The following is a 17,077-nucleotide window of genomic DNA, read 5'->3' as shown; positions in this document are numbered from 1 at the left end:
GGGTTTCACCACGTTGCCCAGCTAGGCTCAAACCCCTCTGCTCAAGCAATCTGAACCCCCTGGCCTCCCAAAGTGCTGGGATTACAAGTGTGAGCCTCTGCGCCCGGCCAGATTATGTTTCTTATCAGACTTCCAGTCAGTGTTGATGTTAAATGCTGGTGAGCTTTTCCTGAATTCCAGAAGGGAGGAGGCCATAATGAGGCATGTCTGACTCCCCTCTTCCCATAATGGCCTGAACCGGTCTTTCACATGAAATTTGGATGGCCCTGGCCTAGAAGAGGAAGTCCATTCAGATGGTTGGCAGGCCTTGGGATTTTAATTTTGGTTTACACAATTTTGAAATTATTTGCATATAAAATTATTTGGAAAATTATTTGAAATTATTTGGAAGAAAGATTGTTGCCTGAATTGGTCTGTCCCTTTCCACTGTGATTGGACACAAAAGATCAGCTTATTTGGTGCAGGATTTTTCTGTGGTGTTGCTCCTGAGTGAGCATTATTGCGCAACTCTGATACCGGCCGGGCCCAGGAGCTCGAAAGCCAGAGTCCTCTCCAAGTAGACATTGGTGCAAATTTAGAAATGGGACTTAGCAGGCCAAGTGCGGTGGCTCACACCTGTAATCCCAGCACTTTGGGAGGCTGAGGCAGGCGGATTACATGAGGTCAGGAGTTCAAGACCAGCCTGACCAACAGGGTGAAACTCATCTCTACTAAAAATACAAAATTAGCCGGGCGTGGTGGCGCATGCCTGTAATCTCCAGCTACTCGGGAGACTGAGGCAGGAGAATCACTTGAACCCGGGAGGCGGAGATTGCCGTGAGTGAAGATTGCACCACTGCACTCCAGCCTGGGCGACAGAGTGGGACTTCGTCTTAAAAAACAAAAAGAAGGCCAGGCGCGGTGGCTCAAGCCTATAATCCCAGCACTTTGGGAGGCCGAGACGGGCGGATCACGAGGTCAGGAGATGGAGACCATCCTGGCTAACACGGTGAAACCCCGTCTCTACTAAAAAATACAAAAAATTAGCTGGGCGAGGTGGCGGGCGCCTGTAGTCCCAGCTACTCGGGAGGCTGAGGCAGGAGAATGGCGTGAACCCGGGAGGCGGAGCTTGCAGTGAGCTGAGATCCGGCCACTGCACTCCAGCCTGGGCGACAGAGCAAGACTCCGTCTCAAAAAAAAAAACAACAAAAAAAAACAAAAAGTAAAAAAAAGTTTATATGAACATCCAGTCAAAACCAACAAGGAAAGTATTACCCTTGAAATGTTATCTATACGAATTTCCAAGGAGACCACAGGACTGTAGACTGTCTTGGAATGTCCTCAGAAGGCTCTGTCATTGATCAGGTAACAGAGTAAAAACCCCAGCATCCTTTCTTTCAAATGGGAGGGGGAAAGACAGAGGGACAGAAGCTGTTCAAACTTTGTCTTCTTTCTTTGTGGCTTGTGGTCACTCACCTCTGCGTCCTCAGAAGCTGCCTCGCCCTCCAAAGCCTTCCCGGCTTCTGCCCCACCTCATCCTCCAAAGCCTCCTCTAGCTCCATCACAACCCCCAAAGCCACCTTTGCCCTTAGGTTTGGCCTAGTCCAAGTTACCTTTGCTTCCCTCAATTTCACCATCTTCCGTGGCCTCCTTGGCAGCTTTGGCATCCTCCTCACTGTTGACATTTATAGAGCCAAAGCCTTTGGAGCATCCGGTTTCCTAGTTGGTGACTACCCTTGCCCAACAAAGCTGTCGAATGACTGAAGTCTCTTCAGTGGTGTCGTCAGACCTTTGACAGACAGTTTTAGATGGCCGGCTTCTGGCAGTAGGTGATCCTTGCAACTCCAGCCTGTTTGCTCTGCCCCCAGTTTCCCTTTTATTATAGGAATTTAAAGCTTCTTTATCATCTTCAAATGAAGCAGACTCTATCAATGCATGCACACCCTTTAGATTTGCTGTTTTGGTTCTGAGGCATTTTCATAAAAGCTGTCTTCTCAGATACTTCCTGAAGGGTGTCTTCTGTTGCACTGTAGGAGAGGTTGCTTAAACCAGAGCTTCTGATTCACCACTCCAAGCGCTGTGCTTTCCATCACTGTAGAGTCTCGATTCTGACCTTTCTCTCCATCATAGTGCAGGGAAATAGATCGGCCATCAATCTCTGTTCCCTGCGTTTCTTCAGAAGTTTTCTCTGCATCAGCTTCTGTCTTAACCTCAGTATAAGCAGTCCCTTTACTCTTCCCATCCTTGCTAACTAATCTGATCTCCACAGCATCTTCAAACACTTCTTTTTTTTTCTTTTTTTTTTTTTTTTGAGACGGAGTCTCGCTCTGTCGCCTAGGCTGGAGTGCAGTGGCGCGATCTCAGGTCCGCCTTCTGGGTTCACGCCATTCTCCTGCCTCAGCCTCCTGAGTAGCTGGGACTACAGGCGCCCGCCACCACGCCCAGCTAATTTTTTGTGTTTTTAGTAGAGACGGGGTTTCACCATGTTGGCCAGGCTGGTCTCAAATTCCTGACCTTGTGATCCGCCCACTGCGGCCTCCCAAAGTGCTGGGATTCCAGGCGTGAGCCACTGGGCCTGGCCCGTGGATACTAGTTTCTAACTCAGGATAGACTTGTTAAAGTTGAGGTTTCCAACAAAGATTGAAAGATGCTCCAGCCTGGCCACAGGTGAAATCCCGTCTCTACTAGAAATACAAAAGTAGCCAGGTGGTAGTGATAACCACCTGTAATCCCAGCTACTCAGGAGGCTAAGGCAGGAGAATCACTTGAGCCTGGGAGGTGAAGGTTGCGGTGAGCCGAGATCGCGCCGCTGCACTCCAACCTGGGCGAGAGAGTGAGACCCTGTCTCAAAAAAAGAAAAAAAAAAGACGCGGTTGGTTCTATGCTTTGCACTTTCCACTTTCTGTTTCTTGGCTTCAGAAGCCGCTGTTTGGTCATTTCCTTCATTTTCCAGGTGCTTCTTTGACAGACACTTCCTCCTCTTCGTCATCTTCATCACTTCATCCTCTCCATCATCGTCACCCTCGTCCTTGTCCTCCTTGTCCTCTTCATCTTCATTCTCAGCCATCCTCCTGGCTTTCACAGGAACAGCTTTCGTAGAAGCTTTTCTTTCCTTTGGCTGCTGCTGTCTCCGTAACTGCTGCTTCCGAGCCATCTTCCTCAGCATCATCCTCATCGTCCTCGTTGTCATCCCCTGAGGCAGGGGCACCGCTGCTGCCTTCACCACTGCTGGTTCAGAGTCATCCTCCTCCTCATCACTGTCTTCCTTCTTGGTGTTCTTGCTGTTCTTTGCCCCCTCAGCTGAGGTGCCCCCTTCTTGCCAGGAGCTGCTGCCAATGCTTTGCCTGGTATGGCTCCCTTCTTGCCAGGTGTGGCGACTGCTCTGCCTGGAGTGACAGTTGCTTTCTTGGTGGGTGTGGCACCTGCAGCCTTTTTGTTGGGGAAACTGCCACCTTCTTGGCTGGGGTTGCAGCAGCCTTCTTGCCTTTCTCCTGAGGTGTGACAGCCTCTTCTCCACAGCCGCCATCTTCTTCATCTTCTGACATTTCCTCATCTTCACTTCCTCCTTCCGCCTCCTTTGGGGGAGCAGCCATTTTCTTGGGGTCACTTTGGTTTTTACCTGCCTCGCCACCAAGTAGTCTGAAGCGGCTGAGAATAGGAAATCTTTGCAGGGTGCAGAGTGGGAGAGGGGCAGGGCGTGGCTAATACCAGCTGCAGCACAGGCTGTCAGGGTGGGGAGGCGGCCGGGACCTTGTAGTGGGCCCCATAGGAGATGTGCTGGCACCGTGAGAGGGCCGGCTTAGGAGTTAAACCTTTGTGCATCTGAGATAAATCATAAGCTCTTCTTGGTATGGAAATGTAAGAAAATGATTCCATATTTTGCAGGAAACCTGCAGGAAAGTGAAGGAGTCAAATTCAATCAGGGTAAGAAGGGCTCAGGGCCTCAAATAGAGCTCTGTGTTTTCTGCGTAGTATTTTCTAAAAGAAGCTTAAGACAGAGATCGTGTTCACATCCCATTTAGTAAAAGAGGAGGTTTACCATAAGGTTAAGTACAGGGCTTCTTAGCGTTTCTTAGATGAATCCTAAAGGTTTTCCAGGTGAATCACTTAGTCAGCTTATTCCAGCCAGCATTTAAGATTCTGAAATTAAGCAGAAAAAAAAGAAAACAAAACCCAAGATCAAGGGACCAGCAGGAGAAAAAAAAGATTCTGAAGTTGATTTGATTTTTTTTTTTTTGGATATAGGGCCTTGCCCTTTCATCTAAACTGGAGTGCAGTGGGGCAGTCTTTTTATTTTTTTTATTTTTTTTTATTTTTTTTTTTTTTGAGACGGAGTCTCGCTCTGTCACCCAGGCTGGAGTGCAGTGGCCGGATCTCAGCTCACTGCAAGCTCCGCCTCCCGGGTTCACGCCATTCTCCTGCCTCAGCCTCCCGAGTAGCTGGGACTACAGGCGCCCGCCGCCACGCCCGGCTAAGTTTTTGTATTTTTAGTAGAGACGGGGTTTCACTGTGTTAGCCAGGATGGTCTCGATCTCCTGACCTCGTGATCCGCCCGTCTCGGCCTCCCAAAGTGCTGGGATTACAGGCTTGAGCCACCGCGCCCGGCCTGGGGCAGTCTTTTTAATGCAGCCTTCACCCCCCTGGCTCAAGCAATCCTGGTACCTCAGCCTCCCGAGTAGCTGGGACTACAGGTGCACACGACCATGCCTGGCTGAGTTTTGTAATTTTTGTACAGACAGTGTTTCACCACATTGCCCAGGCTGGTCTCAAACTCCTGGGCCCAAGCGATCCACCTGCCTTGGCCTCCCAAAGTGCTGGAATGACAGGAGAGAGCCACTTGAACCAGGCTAATTTTTTTCTTTTTGACACAGAGTCTTGCTGTGTCGCCCAGGCTGGAGTGCAGTGGCCAGATCTCAGCTCGCTGCAAGCTCCGCCTCCCAGGTTCACGCCATTCTCCTGCCTCAGCCTCCCGAGTAGCTGGGACTACAGGCGCCCGCCACCTCGCCTGGCTAATTTTTTTGTATTTTTAGTAGAGACGGGGTTTCACCATGTTAATCAGGATGGTCTCGATCTCCTGACCTTATGATCCGCCCACCTCGGCCTCCCAAAGTGCTGGGATTACAGGCTTGAGCCACTGCGCCCGCCCAGCCTAAACTTTTAACTTAAAAGTAGAGGTTAAGCTGGGCATGGTGCCTCACACCTGTAATCCCAGCACTTTGGGAGGCTGTGGTGAGTGGATCACTTGAGGTCAGGAGTCTGAGACCAGTCTGGCTAACATGGCAAAACCCTATCTCTACTAAAAATAACCGAAATTAGCTGGGTGTGGTGAGCACATGCCTATAATCCCACCTACTCGGGAGGCTGAGGCAGGAGAAGTGCTTGAGCCCGGGAGGTGGACATTGCAGTGAGCTGAGATTGCACCACTGCACTCCAGCCTGGGTGACAGTGAGACTCCGTCTCAAAAAAAAAAGAGGGGGGGATTAATTTTTTAGAATAATTAAGCCAGAGTATTTTACTTGTTTTATTTCTGATGTTACAGGATTTCTTGTAATTAGCTTTTTAAAAAAAGAGTTTGTGGCTATATAGTAGGTGTGTATATGGGTAATTAGCTTTTAAAAGGAGTAAATTTCATTTCAAGGGAGAGAAAATAAGACACTTTATTCTCAAAATCTGAAGATAATAGAAAACAAATGTATGTTAAAATTGATAATGACGTAAAAGGAAGCAGCCTTAAGACTAGTCAAGTCTGATGCCCATAATATGTGCAATTATTATGTCAATTATAAATTAAACATAGAAAAAACCATGAGTAGACAATTTGTGTTTGAAAAAGAAACAAAGAGAATAAAAACCTCTAGAAATGAAAAACATAGTCATTAACAGTTAAATCAGGCCGGGCACAGTGGCTCACGCCTGTAATCCCAGCACTTTGGGAGGCCAAGACGGGCGGATCACGAGGTCAGGAGATCGAGACCATCCTGGCTAACACGGTGAAACCCTGTCTCTACTAAAAAATACAAAAAAAAAAAAAAATATTAGCCGGGCAATATGGCGAGCGCCTGTAGTCCCAGCTACTTGGGAGGCTGAGGCAGGAGAATGGCGTAAACCCAGGAGGCGGAGCTTGCAGTAAGCTGAGATCTGGCCACTGCACTCCAGCCTGGGCGGCAGAGCGAGACTCCGTCTCAAAAACAAAAAAATAAAATAAAAACAACAGTTAAATAAGTTGGCAGACAGGAGAAGCAGCACTAACCCAGCTGAAGAGAGGAGGAGCAGTGTCGGGAGGAGATGTACGGCCCCGGGAAGAGGCGATGCCAACCCGTATCCAGTACAAGTTCCAGGAGAAGAGAGCAGGAAAGGAGAAAGGGAAAACTGAGGATTTTCCAGAGTTCATGAAATACAGGAAACTCCAAGAAGTCCAGAGTTTAAAAAACATCCACAGCTAGATACATCACTGGAAATTTTCAAAACATTAAAAAGTAAACATCTTACATGCAACCAGAACAAAAAGACTTCCCTGAGAGGAACATGTGGTGAACTGGTGACCAGCTCACAGCAAACCTGTGGCTGAGGGGGCCGACGCGGGCTGAGGGGGGCCGACGCGGGCTGTGGGGGGCCGACGCGGGCTGTGGGGGGCCGACGCGGGCTGAGGGGGGCTGATGCGGGCTGTGGGGGGCCGACGCGGGCTGAGGGGGGCCCATGCGGGCTGTGGGAGGGCCGATGCAGGCTGAGGTCTCTGCCTGATGAGCACTTCAGAGCAATGTGACTGGCTCCATTTCAGCCGCAGTTTGAGGCTCACTGTGCAAGGCTCTTGTAGAAATAAATACTGAAGGTTATTCTTCAGAGAGGTGGAGTTGAGCTTGAAAGACAGGAGAGGGATTCAAAAAGCGAAGAGGGCTGGGTGCTGGCTCACACTTCTAATCCCAGCACTGTGGGAGGCCAAGGCAGGTGGATCATTTGAGGTCAGGAGTTTGAGACCAGCCTGGCCAACATGATGAAACCCTGTCTCTACTGAAAATACAAAAATTAGCCGGGTGTGAGGGCAGGCACCTGTAATCCCAGCTACTCAGGAGGCTGATGCACAAGATTGCTTGAACCCAGGAGGTAGAAGTTGGAATGAGCTGAGATTGCGCCACTGCACTCCAGCCTGGGCAACAGAGCAAGACTCCATCTCAAAAAAAAAAAAAAAAAAAAAAAGCAAAGGTAAACAAAGAAACTGGTAAATATGTGGTGAAAATGAAATACATTTCATTTTCATACATTAACATACATTTGGTGGGCCAGGCGTGGTGGCTCACACCTGTAATCCCAACACTTTGGGAGGCCGAGGTAGGTGGATCATGAGGTCAGGAGTTCAAGACCAGCCTGGCCAACATAGTGAGACCCTATCTCTACTAAAAAAATTACAAAAATTAGCCGGGCGTGGTGGCATGTACCTGTAGGCTCAGGTAATTGAGAGGCTGAGACAGGAGAATCGCCTGAACCTGGGAGGTGGAGGTTGCAGTGAGCCAAGATCGCATCACTGCATTCCACCTTGGGCAACGGAGTAAGACTTCATCTCAAAAGAAAAGAAAAGCAGCATTGGTTATGTTAAATCAGTGGTAATCATGATTTATATAGGGAATAGAAAAGAAGAAACTACCAGAACTAACACAGCCCAGGGTGAAGCTGGACAGTCAAGGCATTGAGATCTCTATATTATTAAGAAGAAAGGAAAGAGATGTGTTAACTTCAGACTTCATTGCAGCAGATGTGAGTGTTGAAAATTTAAGGTTACCATTCAAAATGTAGAAACAGGTTGCAAACCTTCCAAATAAATACCAGGCAGAAAGAATACTTTCTGAAAACCACCTTTTCCTGCTTTAATCAAAGGCATAGAAGGCTGGGGGAGGTGCGAGTGAACCAGAGCAGGAACTAAAAATCATAAAATAACATGGCAGCAGCAGTTGTCAGTAAACAGAACTCACCAGCTCGAAAGAATGTGAGATTCGAGGGATTTTTTTCTTTAATTTGGCTATGTGGTGTATAAGACACACATCCAAAACAATGGTGTTGAAAGTTAGGAGTTGGAAACAAGACACTAGGTAAACAAGACCCTAGGTAAACTAAGAAAGCCGCTCTAGCTATAGTCCTACCTGCCGCAGCTAAGTGATGCTATGCAGAATATACTTCAAGATGAAAGAGAACAGGTAGAAATGTGAAGGGTTACCGCAGACTCACAGAAATTCTCTGGACCTAAAGGCTCAAGGAACGTAGATTAAAGTGGACCATCCTCACTGGTGCCATGGCTTATGCCTGTAATCCCAGCATTTTGGGAGGCTGAGGCAGGAGGATTGCTTGAGCCCAGGAGGTTGAGACCAGCTTGGGCAAAAAGCAAGACCCCGTCTCTCTAAGAAAAACATAGTAAAAAAAACTAGGCCTGGCGCAGTGGCTCACACCTGTAATCCTAGCACTTTGGGAGGGCAAGGCAGGCGGATTGCCTGAGCTCAGGAGTTCGAGACCAGCCCGGGCAACATGGTGAATCCCCGGCTCTACTAAAATACAAAAAATTAGGCATGACGGCATGTGCCTGTAGTCCCAGCTACTTGGGAGGCTGAGGCGGGAGAATCACTTGAATCCAGGAGGTGGAGGTTGCAGTGAGCCAAGATCACACCACTGCACTCCAGCCTGTGCGACAGAGTGAGACTCTGTCTTCAAAAGAAAAAAAAAAAAAACTAACTGGCAGGTGTCTGTAGTCTGAGCTACTTGGGAGGCTAAGGTGGGAGGATCACTTGAGCCCAGGAGATTGAGGCTGCAGTGAGCTAGGATCGTGCCACTGGTCTGGCTCTAGCCTAGGTGACAGCAAGACCCTGTTTTTAAAAACAATACTTTCTCTTTTTTTTTTGAGACAGAGTCTTGCTGTCTTGCCCAGGTTGGCATGCAGTGTCATAATCTCAGCTCACTGCAACCTCACCTCCTGGGGTTAAGCAATTCTCCTGTCTCAGCCTCCCGAGTAGCTGGGATTACAGGTGCCCACCACCATGCCCGGGTAATTTTGTATTTTTAGTAGAGACAGGGTTTCTCCATGTTGGCCAGGCTGGTCTGGAACTCCTGACGTCAAGTGATCGCCCGCCTCGGCCTCCCAAAGTGCTGGGATTAGAGGCGTGAGTCACCACCGTGCCTGGCCAATAATAATTTTTGAAAAGCAAAAATAAAATCAAAGGAAGGTTTAGAAAATAAAGGGAAAATCTCACAGCAAAATGACAGGTAATGATACGAAAAAAAAAAAAAAATAAGAGGCTGAGTGTGAGTGTTGCAGTATTCAAATAATGTAAATTACGAAAAGAGAAAAATATCAATGGAAATTCAAGGAAAAGTGCGGCCAAGAAAGACGTCCTTCACTAGATGAACTTCACTAGATAAACTCCGTGCATCCAGATGGTGGAACATTATTTAGTCCTGAAAAGATGTTCTCAAGCCGTGGAGAGGCCTGCAGGAGCCTTAAGTGCCTATCGCTGAGCGAGAGACATTATTCGGTGCGACCCTAACTCCGACATCCTGGAGAAGCAAAACGGACCAGATGCGTGGAATGAGCTCCCACGTTCATGAGGGCAGGTTTCCGGCAGTGGCATTGGGAGGCTTTGTTCACATGAATCTCTGTGCTTGTCTACCTTGTTTAAGTTCCTTACAAAGAGCATGTGCCAGTTTTACAGAATGAAGGGAGGGGATTTTCTGATGCGTAGGGTGGAGGAGCCAAGATGCCGGGACCGGGGACGTGAGCGCGTTGGTTCTGGCGGCGGGAAGACGGGCGGTCGCTGGGACGTCTCAGCTCTCCGCGTCGCTAACGCCCCACCCCCGGGAAAGACCCGGGACGGGACCACCGCATGTGGACGCACCGGGAAGCACAGCCCGTGGGCCGCGGGACGGACGTGGATGGCGCCGCCGTTCTCTCGCGGGCCCAGCGAGGCTGTGCGTGCGCGGCCCGGGCAGTCCCTGCGAGCCTGGGCTGCTGCTCGTGTGGGGGGCGGCGGCCGCCAGGCTGAGCCTAGAGCTGTGGGCTGCGCCCGGGTTCCTGCCTCGGGACGGAGGAGGGAGGGCGCCGCTGCCGTCTCGCGGGGGCCTGACTCCCTCCGGCTGCGCTGAGCGCCTGCGGCTCCGCTTGGGGCTGCTGCTCACCACAGGCTGGGCCGCCGGGCTGGGGGCGCTGCGGGCGGCCTCGGTCTCCAGGTCCGCCGCGTGGAGGGAGGGGAACAGGGCCCCGCCTTCGCGGGGTGGGCTCGGCCGGGAGGAGCGCGGAGCCGCCGTGGCCGTGAGGGCTCCCGGGTCCCCTCTGGTGGCTTTGTCGCAGGGCGGGCCGGCACGTGAAATCCGGCCAGAGGTGTTGCAAGTTGGCACGTTGAGGTACCTAGAAGGGGTGAGGAAATGAATAAGCTTGGGGGAAAAGAAACGATTGTGGAAACAGGTGCCTTGAGGCAGGAGGAGGGAACGGGGCCAGGAGAGAGGAGCCGGGTGGGCCACAGGGACAGCCCAGGGCCCCTCGGAGCTTCGAGCCGGGCGCCCTCTGTGTTGGGAGCGTGGGGTCCCCCTGACAGAAAACCTGGTGGGGAGTTGCGGGAGCGAGAGCAGCCTGCAGACCTGACCGAAGATGCGGGGAGCCGGCGGGAGACCTGAGACGTGGGGAAGTGGGAGGAGCCTGCAGACCTGCTCCTCGGTTTCCTCTGCTCCCCGCCACCAGCTCGACGCCTTCCCTGGCTCTCCCCTCATGGAAACGCGGAGGACGGCCAGGGCTTCTGCTCTCCCCCGTGGCTGCGGTGAGCTCACCGAGACCCGTGTGAGAAGCTCGGGGTCTGCCCAGGTCCGAGGGCAGCTGTCTCATTGCTGGCTGCTGCGTCCACACAGCTTCTCGGTCCTTCTCCATCTTGTTCTTCTAACACCTCCGCAGGCTGTTTGTTCTTAGTCCAGTCGGGTGCCAGGTCCATCCCCCTGTCCACCCATTCTGAGCCACCTCCTGCCTTTGCTAACCTCGCACTCCCCTCCCAGCTGCCCTCCCTCCCCCCCGTCACATTTTCCAAACAAGCTGGGCAGTGGTCTCTCCAACCCAGCCCCGGAGCAAGGAGGCCCAGGCCCGGGGCTACCCGGCACACACATGTTGTGCGTGAGCTGGGATGCAGGCCCCATGCTCTGCAGAATTGTGCATTGAAGACACCAGGGCTGCAGAAAACTTGGTTAGGAGCAATCCACAGAAGCCTGGGGTGCTGTGGCGAGCTCCGCAGGCGGCGGCCCCTGACCCTGAGGTCCCCAGGGGTCCCGGGGTGGGCTCTAGGGCAGAACCATGTCCTCCAAGTAGAAAGCCTGACCCGGGTTGTGGCCTCCAGCAGCCCAGGAGGACCCCTAGCTGCCCCTTGGGCCCCGGTCGCCATCGATGCTCTGTGTGCCGCCAGGTGTCCTCCTGATGGGAGAGGTCACCATGGTTCCCACCCATGGTCTTCCTCCCCTGCCTGCAGGTCTCCTGAGTCTGACTCTGGCAAGAAAGATAAACAGGTGGCAGCAGAACCGGCTCTCTTTGTAATTGCTCTTAAAGCTGCAACTTGGATTCGGTTCGTTTGATTGGCCTTTTCTTTTACTCTTCGTGCCCGCAGTGAAGATAGTGATCCGGGGAGACAGGAACACGGGCAAGACAGCGCTGTGGCACCGCCTGCAGGGCCGGCCGTTCGTGGAGGAGTACATCCCCACGCAGGAGATCCAGGTCACCAGCATCCACTGGAGCTACAAGAGTGAGTGTGGCGGGCGCCTCGGGGGTTCGGGCTCCAGGCCTCCACTTCCTTGGCCCTGGTTCCTGGGAGATGCGTTCCCCAGAAGGGGTCTCCCCAAAGAGTTCTTGTCTGTGAGGGACCCTGCTTGCATGGGGGTCCCGGAGTGAACTCTGGGGGCTCTTTTGGGGTGGATCACCCTGCTGCCTGAGTGAGCTTCATGAAGCCCCGCTGAGCTGGGAGGCTCAGCTCGGGACAGCAGTGGCCGCAGGTGAGTGGGCACGCAGGCGCCTGGGGGACTGAAAGGAGGTGTCTTCTGAGGAGCACTCCCTGGCCTGTGCCCTCTTGGAGCACGTGGTGTTTTTTCTTGGGCCCAGCCCCACATCTGCGCCAGCACCAGAAACAGTAATAAGACCTTTGAGCCTTGCTCCTGCGGAAAGTTTGTGTCACTTAAAAGATTCAGTGAGGTGGGCTGGATGGTGGGATAGACCCCTCCCCAGGGTCTCAGTTGGGTGCGGGGGCCTGGGTAGATGCAGGAAGGTGGGGGAGGTGATAGCTGTGGCGGCTCCAAGGCTCGTGCTGTGGGAGGCAGAGCAGCTGCCCTGTGTGTTCAGAATCCTGACAGCAAAAAGCCTTGGGGCTGTTTTTTGTTTCTTTGTTTTTTGGTCTGTTTTTTGTTTGTTTGTTTATTTTTGAAACAGAATCTTCCTCTGGCGCCCAGGCTGGAGTGCAGTGGTGAGAGCGCAGCTCACTGGAACCAGGTTCAAGCAATTCTCTGCCTCAGCCTCCTGAGTAGCTGGGATTACAGGCGTCCGCCATCACACCTGGCTGATTTTTTATATTTTTAGTAGAGACGGGTCTCACCATCTTGGCCAGGCTGGCCTTGAACTCTGACCATGTGATTCACCCGCCTTGGGTTCCCAAAGCGCTGGGATTACAGGCATGAGCCACTGCGCTTAGCCAGGGCTGTTTTAAACACCATTCCTTTTCACTGAAAAAAAAAATAAAACCTAGTGGGTTACTAGTGGGAGGCAAAGATGAGTTTCAGCTGCCACATGGTGACAGCTGACGCCTGGACTGCTGTGCAGAACAGCCGTGGAGTTGCTGGGTATCTGCTGCTCTCTAGGGCCTGGGAGGGTGGTGCTGGGCTGACAGGACACAGAGCCCACAGGGCCGGCACGCAGAAGCTCTACCTGCCACCGCACTCTCTTCCTGGTTTGGGGTGAGGCTGACGGCAGCGTTTATGCCCCTCTGCTCAGGCGACGTGGATGTGGTTGGTGTGCAGATGCGGTTGGTGTGCAGATGCCTGGCGGTGTGAGGGGCCTGGGTGTGCCTCTCCCCTCTGGTTCTCCCTTCCCCTTGGAATCCTTGGGTGGGTGGGAGGGTCCATCCATTGGCTCCCCCAGACCCCAACATGCCCCACAATAGGGCACAGTCGTGGGTGCTCAGGAGGAGCAGGCGGCACCAGCAGGCCCAGCCGTGATGGTGCAGCATGGGGCAGGCCTGGGGCCTGTCAGGTGGCTCCGAAGGGAGGGTCCGGCCTCTGCCCTCAGTGGTTACTTACATCCCACTTCCTCAAAGTGAACCAGAGGCCAGTCACTGGATGCAGAAACAGGGTCAGGAGAAGGTGACACAGGTGGGCCCGTTTGTTCACACCCGTCAGCAGGAGCGCACCTGCTCTCATGGAGACTATGGGCAAAACAAAGACATCCACCCAGCCAGGAGGGTCACCTTCCAGTATGCTGAGGCCAGGAGGGGCCGTGCCCAGGATCAGGGCCCTTCAGGGAGGGACCCAGGTTTGGGGCCAGGGAGGGAGGGGGCCGTGCCCAGGATCGGGGCCCAGGAGGGAGGGGGCCGTGCCCAGGATCGGGGCCCAGGAGGGAGGGGGCCGTGCCCAGGATCGGGGCCCCGGAGGGAGGGGGCTGTGCCCAGCATCAGGGCCAGGGAGGGAGGGGGCCGTGCCCAGGATCGGGGCCAGGGAGGGAGGGAGCCGTGCCAAGGATCGGGGCCCAGGAGGGAGGGGGCCGTGCCCAGGATCGGGGCCGGGGAGGGAGGGAGCCGTGCCCAGGATCGGGGCCCGGGAGGGAGGGGCCATGCCCAGAATCGGGGCCAAGGAGTGAGGGGGTCGTGCCCAGGATCGGGACCGAGGAGTGAGGGGGTCGTGCCCAGGATCGGGGACGGAGGGGGCCGTGCCCAGGATCGGGGCCGAGGACGTAGGGAGCCATGCCCAGGATCGGGGCCCAGGAGGGAGGGGCCGTGCCCAGGATCGGGGCCCGGGAGGGAGGGGCCGTGCCCAGGATCGGGGCCCGGGAGGGAGGGGCCGTGCCCAGGATCGGGGCCCGGGAGGGAGGGGCCGTGCCCAGGATTGGGGCCCGGGAGGGAGGGGCTGTGCCCAGGATCGGGGCTGAGGAGGTAGGGAGGCGTGCCCAGGATCGGGGCCTGGGAGGGAGGGGCCGTGCCCAGGATCGGGGCCTGGGAGGGAGGGGCCGTGCCCAGGATCGGGGCCGGGGAGGGAGGAGGCCGTGCCCAGGATCGGGGCTGAGGAGGTAGGGAGCCGTGCCCGGGACTGGGGCTGTGGAGGGAGATACCGTGCGTTCAGTTTGTCGCTGAAGCCGTGTCCGAGCGGAGGCCTGAAGGAGCCGCTCCCTGTGTGGTCATCTTGAGGGGGCACATCCTGGGTTTCTGGACACTCAGAAGTCCTGGTGGGAGCTGGTGCCTGCGGCGCACAGACAACCACACCAGCCTGACCGCTTTGTGCCACCCTGGGAACTTCATATTGGGCACTAATCTTAGGATTCTCCCTGTTTCAGCCACAGATGACATCGTGAAGGTTGAAGTCTGGGATGTGGTGGACAAAGGTGAGGCGTCTGTGTTCTGTGTCTGCTTCTCTCTGGGACTGTGTGCTCTGTGCAGAGAGGCTTCCTTTTTTTCCTCCGGTGCCCATGCATCACCCACTGTCCTCGTGGACGGTGCCCAGAGTCTTGCTGCTCTGCTCCCCTCCACATCCAGTGGTGACCCCGCGGCACAGCACAGCCCTCCTGTGGCACCACATGCTTTGCTGCTTTAGTTAGCTTCCCTCCCGCCTCTGAGTGACGGCATGCACGGCAGTGGCAGGTGCGGCCGGGGGTGTGCTTTGAGCCCCAAGGCCTGGGGTGCTATTTTGGGAGCCCTCCTGCACTGCCTGGCAGAGCGATCCAGCACCAGGTGGCCCCATGCCCACAGCCGAGGACCCAGCTCCTGCACTCCGGAGACAGGCTGTCTAGAGGGGTGTGTTCCCGCCAGGGATCCCCAGCCACACAGACCCGCGCTCTGGGGGCCCTGGGAGGGCTGCAGCAGCCTCGGGGTGTCCTCGACATCGTTGGTCTCCTCCTCAGCCACAAGGTCACAAGTTCCTCTAAGTCCTCAGAGTGGAGCTCACGGCCCTCCCCGGGATCGTGGTCTGTGGGCATGTGTGGTGTGTGTGTGCAGGGCCCTCCCTGGGCCCGTGGTCTGTGGGCATGTGTGGTGTGCGCAGGGCTGGCCACATGCACGCCCCAGCCTTGCAGGCCTGGCTGTGGCCTCGTTACGAGGTTCTGCTGGAAAGGCGGTCGCGGTCTCTGTGTGATGGTGTCTGTTTGGATGGCGCATGCTGCCCTTCCTCCACCTGTGTTTTGTTGGGGTGGGTTTGGCCATGGGGGGTCAGAGACGGGTTCTCATGCAGTTCCTGCAGGGGTGCTGGGCCCCTGCGGCTCCCACCATGCTGCGCTGGACTCTGTGTGGCCCTTGCTGACCTGGTGTTCCAGATGCTGTGTCTGCAGAGCTCTGCGTGGTCTCTGGCGTTAGAGGTGGCCACCCACTGCCCCGTCATTGTCCCCGTCCCCACTGTGAGGGGAAGCTATTAGATCTGCCTGTGGCCCCCAGGTGTCTCAGGCGGGGCTGCCCTGACTCGCATCCTGGGATGCTTCCCCCATCTGGGGCAGGGTCCCTTCCAGAGCTGCAGAGATTTCCTGTGCCTCCCTCCAGCTCTGGCTCCCTGGCTGTGGCTCCCTGGCTTTGCCCGTGTGTGGAGCGGGCACAGGCTTCCCGCAGACAGGGGTTCGTATCTGGGCACTGTGATGGGTGTGGTCTCCATGGCTTAGGATGGGACCCCCTCCTGGTGGCCTGTCGTGCCTGGGGCTGCCGTGGAGGCCTTTGGGTGCAGAGGCCACCCGGCCCAGTGCTGGGCTTCCTCTAGGGTTGCATGTGTACCCTTGCATCACCTGTTAGCACCCACCGGGGAGTCTCACTCAGCCTAAACCAGGGCCCCTCGGGAGGGAAGGGTCCCCCCAGCTCCATGACGGGGCCTGGCATGCCTTCCACTGCCACCCTGACTCCGTGCCCACTGTGCAAGGTGTGAGCACTGCCCACAGCAGCCGGGGCGGCCAGTGGGGAGCGCAGTGGAGGGTGCTGAGGCCTCATGGTAACCTGGTGAGTTCTCGAGGGGAAGGGGAAGGTGAGGCCATCAGGCTCAGCGGGGGCTGCACGGGGCAGGCTGCCCGGAGGGAGGCTGAATGGAGGAGCCTCAAGGTGAGCCGACATCCCTCACCTCCGCCTGGACAGCCAGGGCCCGGCCCCCCTCCAGCTCTGCCTGCTCTCCCCAGAGCAGATCCGACCGGCCTCAGTGGCTAGCCCAGGGGGGTGCTGGTTAGGCTGTGGGCATCCTTCCTGGGTACAGGCCCCAGACAGCCAGCAGTGCTGTGCTGAGCCCTTTGTGGCTGGACTAGGCAGGCTCCTCTGGGCTGGTTCTGTCTCCTGTACCTTGTGAGGGAGGGGCTGACCCCCCTACGGGGTCACATCGTGGTGAGCAGTTCAGAAACAAGCTGTGGAATAAAGTGGAGGTGGCGTTTTAAACACATGAGCCCCATCTGTTCTTAGGGGTTTTGTTTGTTGTCCCAGTCCGTGACTTCAAGACTGGGATCCCCAGAGTTCCCAGGATGGTCTGGAGCCCTTTCTCCTCAGGTCAGCACTGTGGAGATAGAGGGAGGGGCCATGGCCCCTCACTGGTCAGGAGAGCCATGGTAACCTTGGTGGCAGAGGCTCAGGGGGACCCAGACCGTGGACACCACACAGCTGCCCTCCTGCCTCCCCAGGCCTCTTCAGGGCTGGGACCCCTGCCCTCCTCTCCTTTTCTCCCGTGTTGGTTGTTGCCTTGAGAGTCTGCACGCTCATCTCCCTACTTTCACCCCAGGGGGAGGCCCCTCACTTTCCCACCATATCCCTTGTACCTCCTCCCACCCTGGACTTGGGGGAGCTGGGTGGGGGGGGCCCTTCCTTCAGCAGCAAACCCTCCTGGTGCAGGGCTGTGGGCCATCCCACCACAGCCTGTCCAGCAGATGCTGAGCCCATGGGCCCCA

The 17,077-nt window shown here is 55.2% G+C and overlaps 1 protein-coding gene across 4 annotated transcripts in view; it reads left to right on the top strand.

The window, feature by feature from the left end:
- The window catches only part of RABL6 (RAB, member RAS oncogene family like 6), a 33,847-nt gene that overhangs the window by 4,398 nt on the left and 12,372 nt on the right, over nt 1-17,077 (top strand). For 3 of the 4 annotated variants that reach the window (XM_025358946.1, XM_025358947.1, XM_025358945.1), the window contains exons 2-3: nt 11,595-11,729; nt 14,516-14,563. In XM_025358946.1, coding sequence (XP_025214731.1) covers nt 11,595-11,729; nt 14,516-14,563 — 183 coding nt within the window. Of the gene's footprint in view, nt 1-11,594; nt 11,730-12,690; nt 13,443-14,515; nt 14,564-16,598; nt 16,683-17,077 lie in introns of those variants that run through there. The other variant, XM_025358948.1, reaches the window with a different exon arrangement.

The sequence above is a fragment of the Theropithecus gelada genome, chromosome 15 (assembly GCF_003255815.1).
Source record: "Theropithecus gelada isolate Dixy chromosome 15, Tgel_1.0, whole genome shotgun sequence".
Lineage (NCBI taxonomy): Eukaryota > Metazoa > Chordata > Mammalia > Primates > Cercopithecidae > Theropithecus > Theropithecus gelada.
The sequence above is the reverse complement of the archived record's forward strand: the minus strand, read 5'-3'. Positions and strand labels throughout refer to the sequence as shown.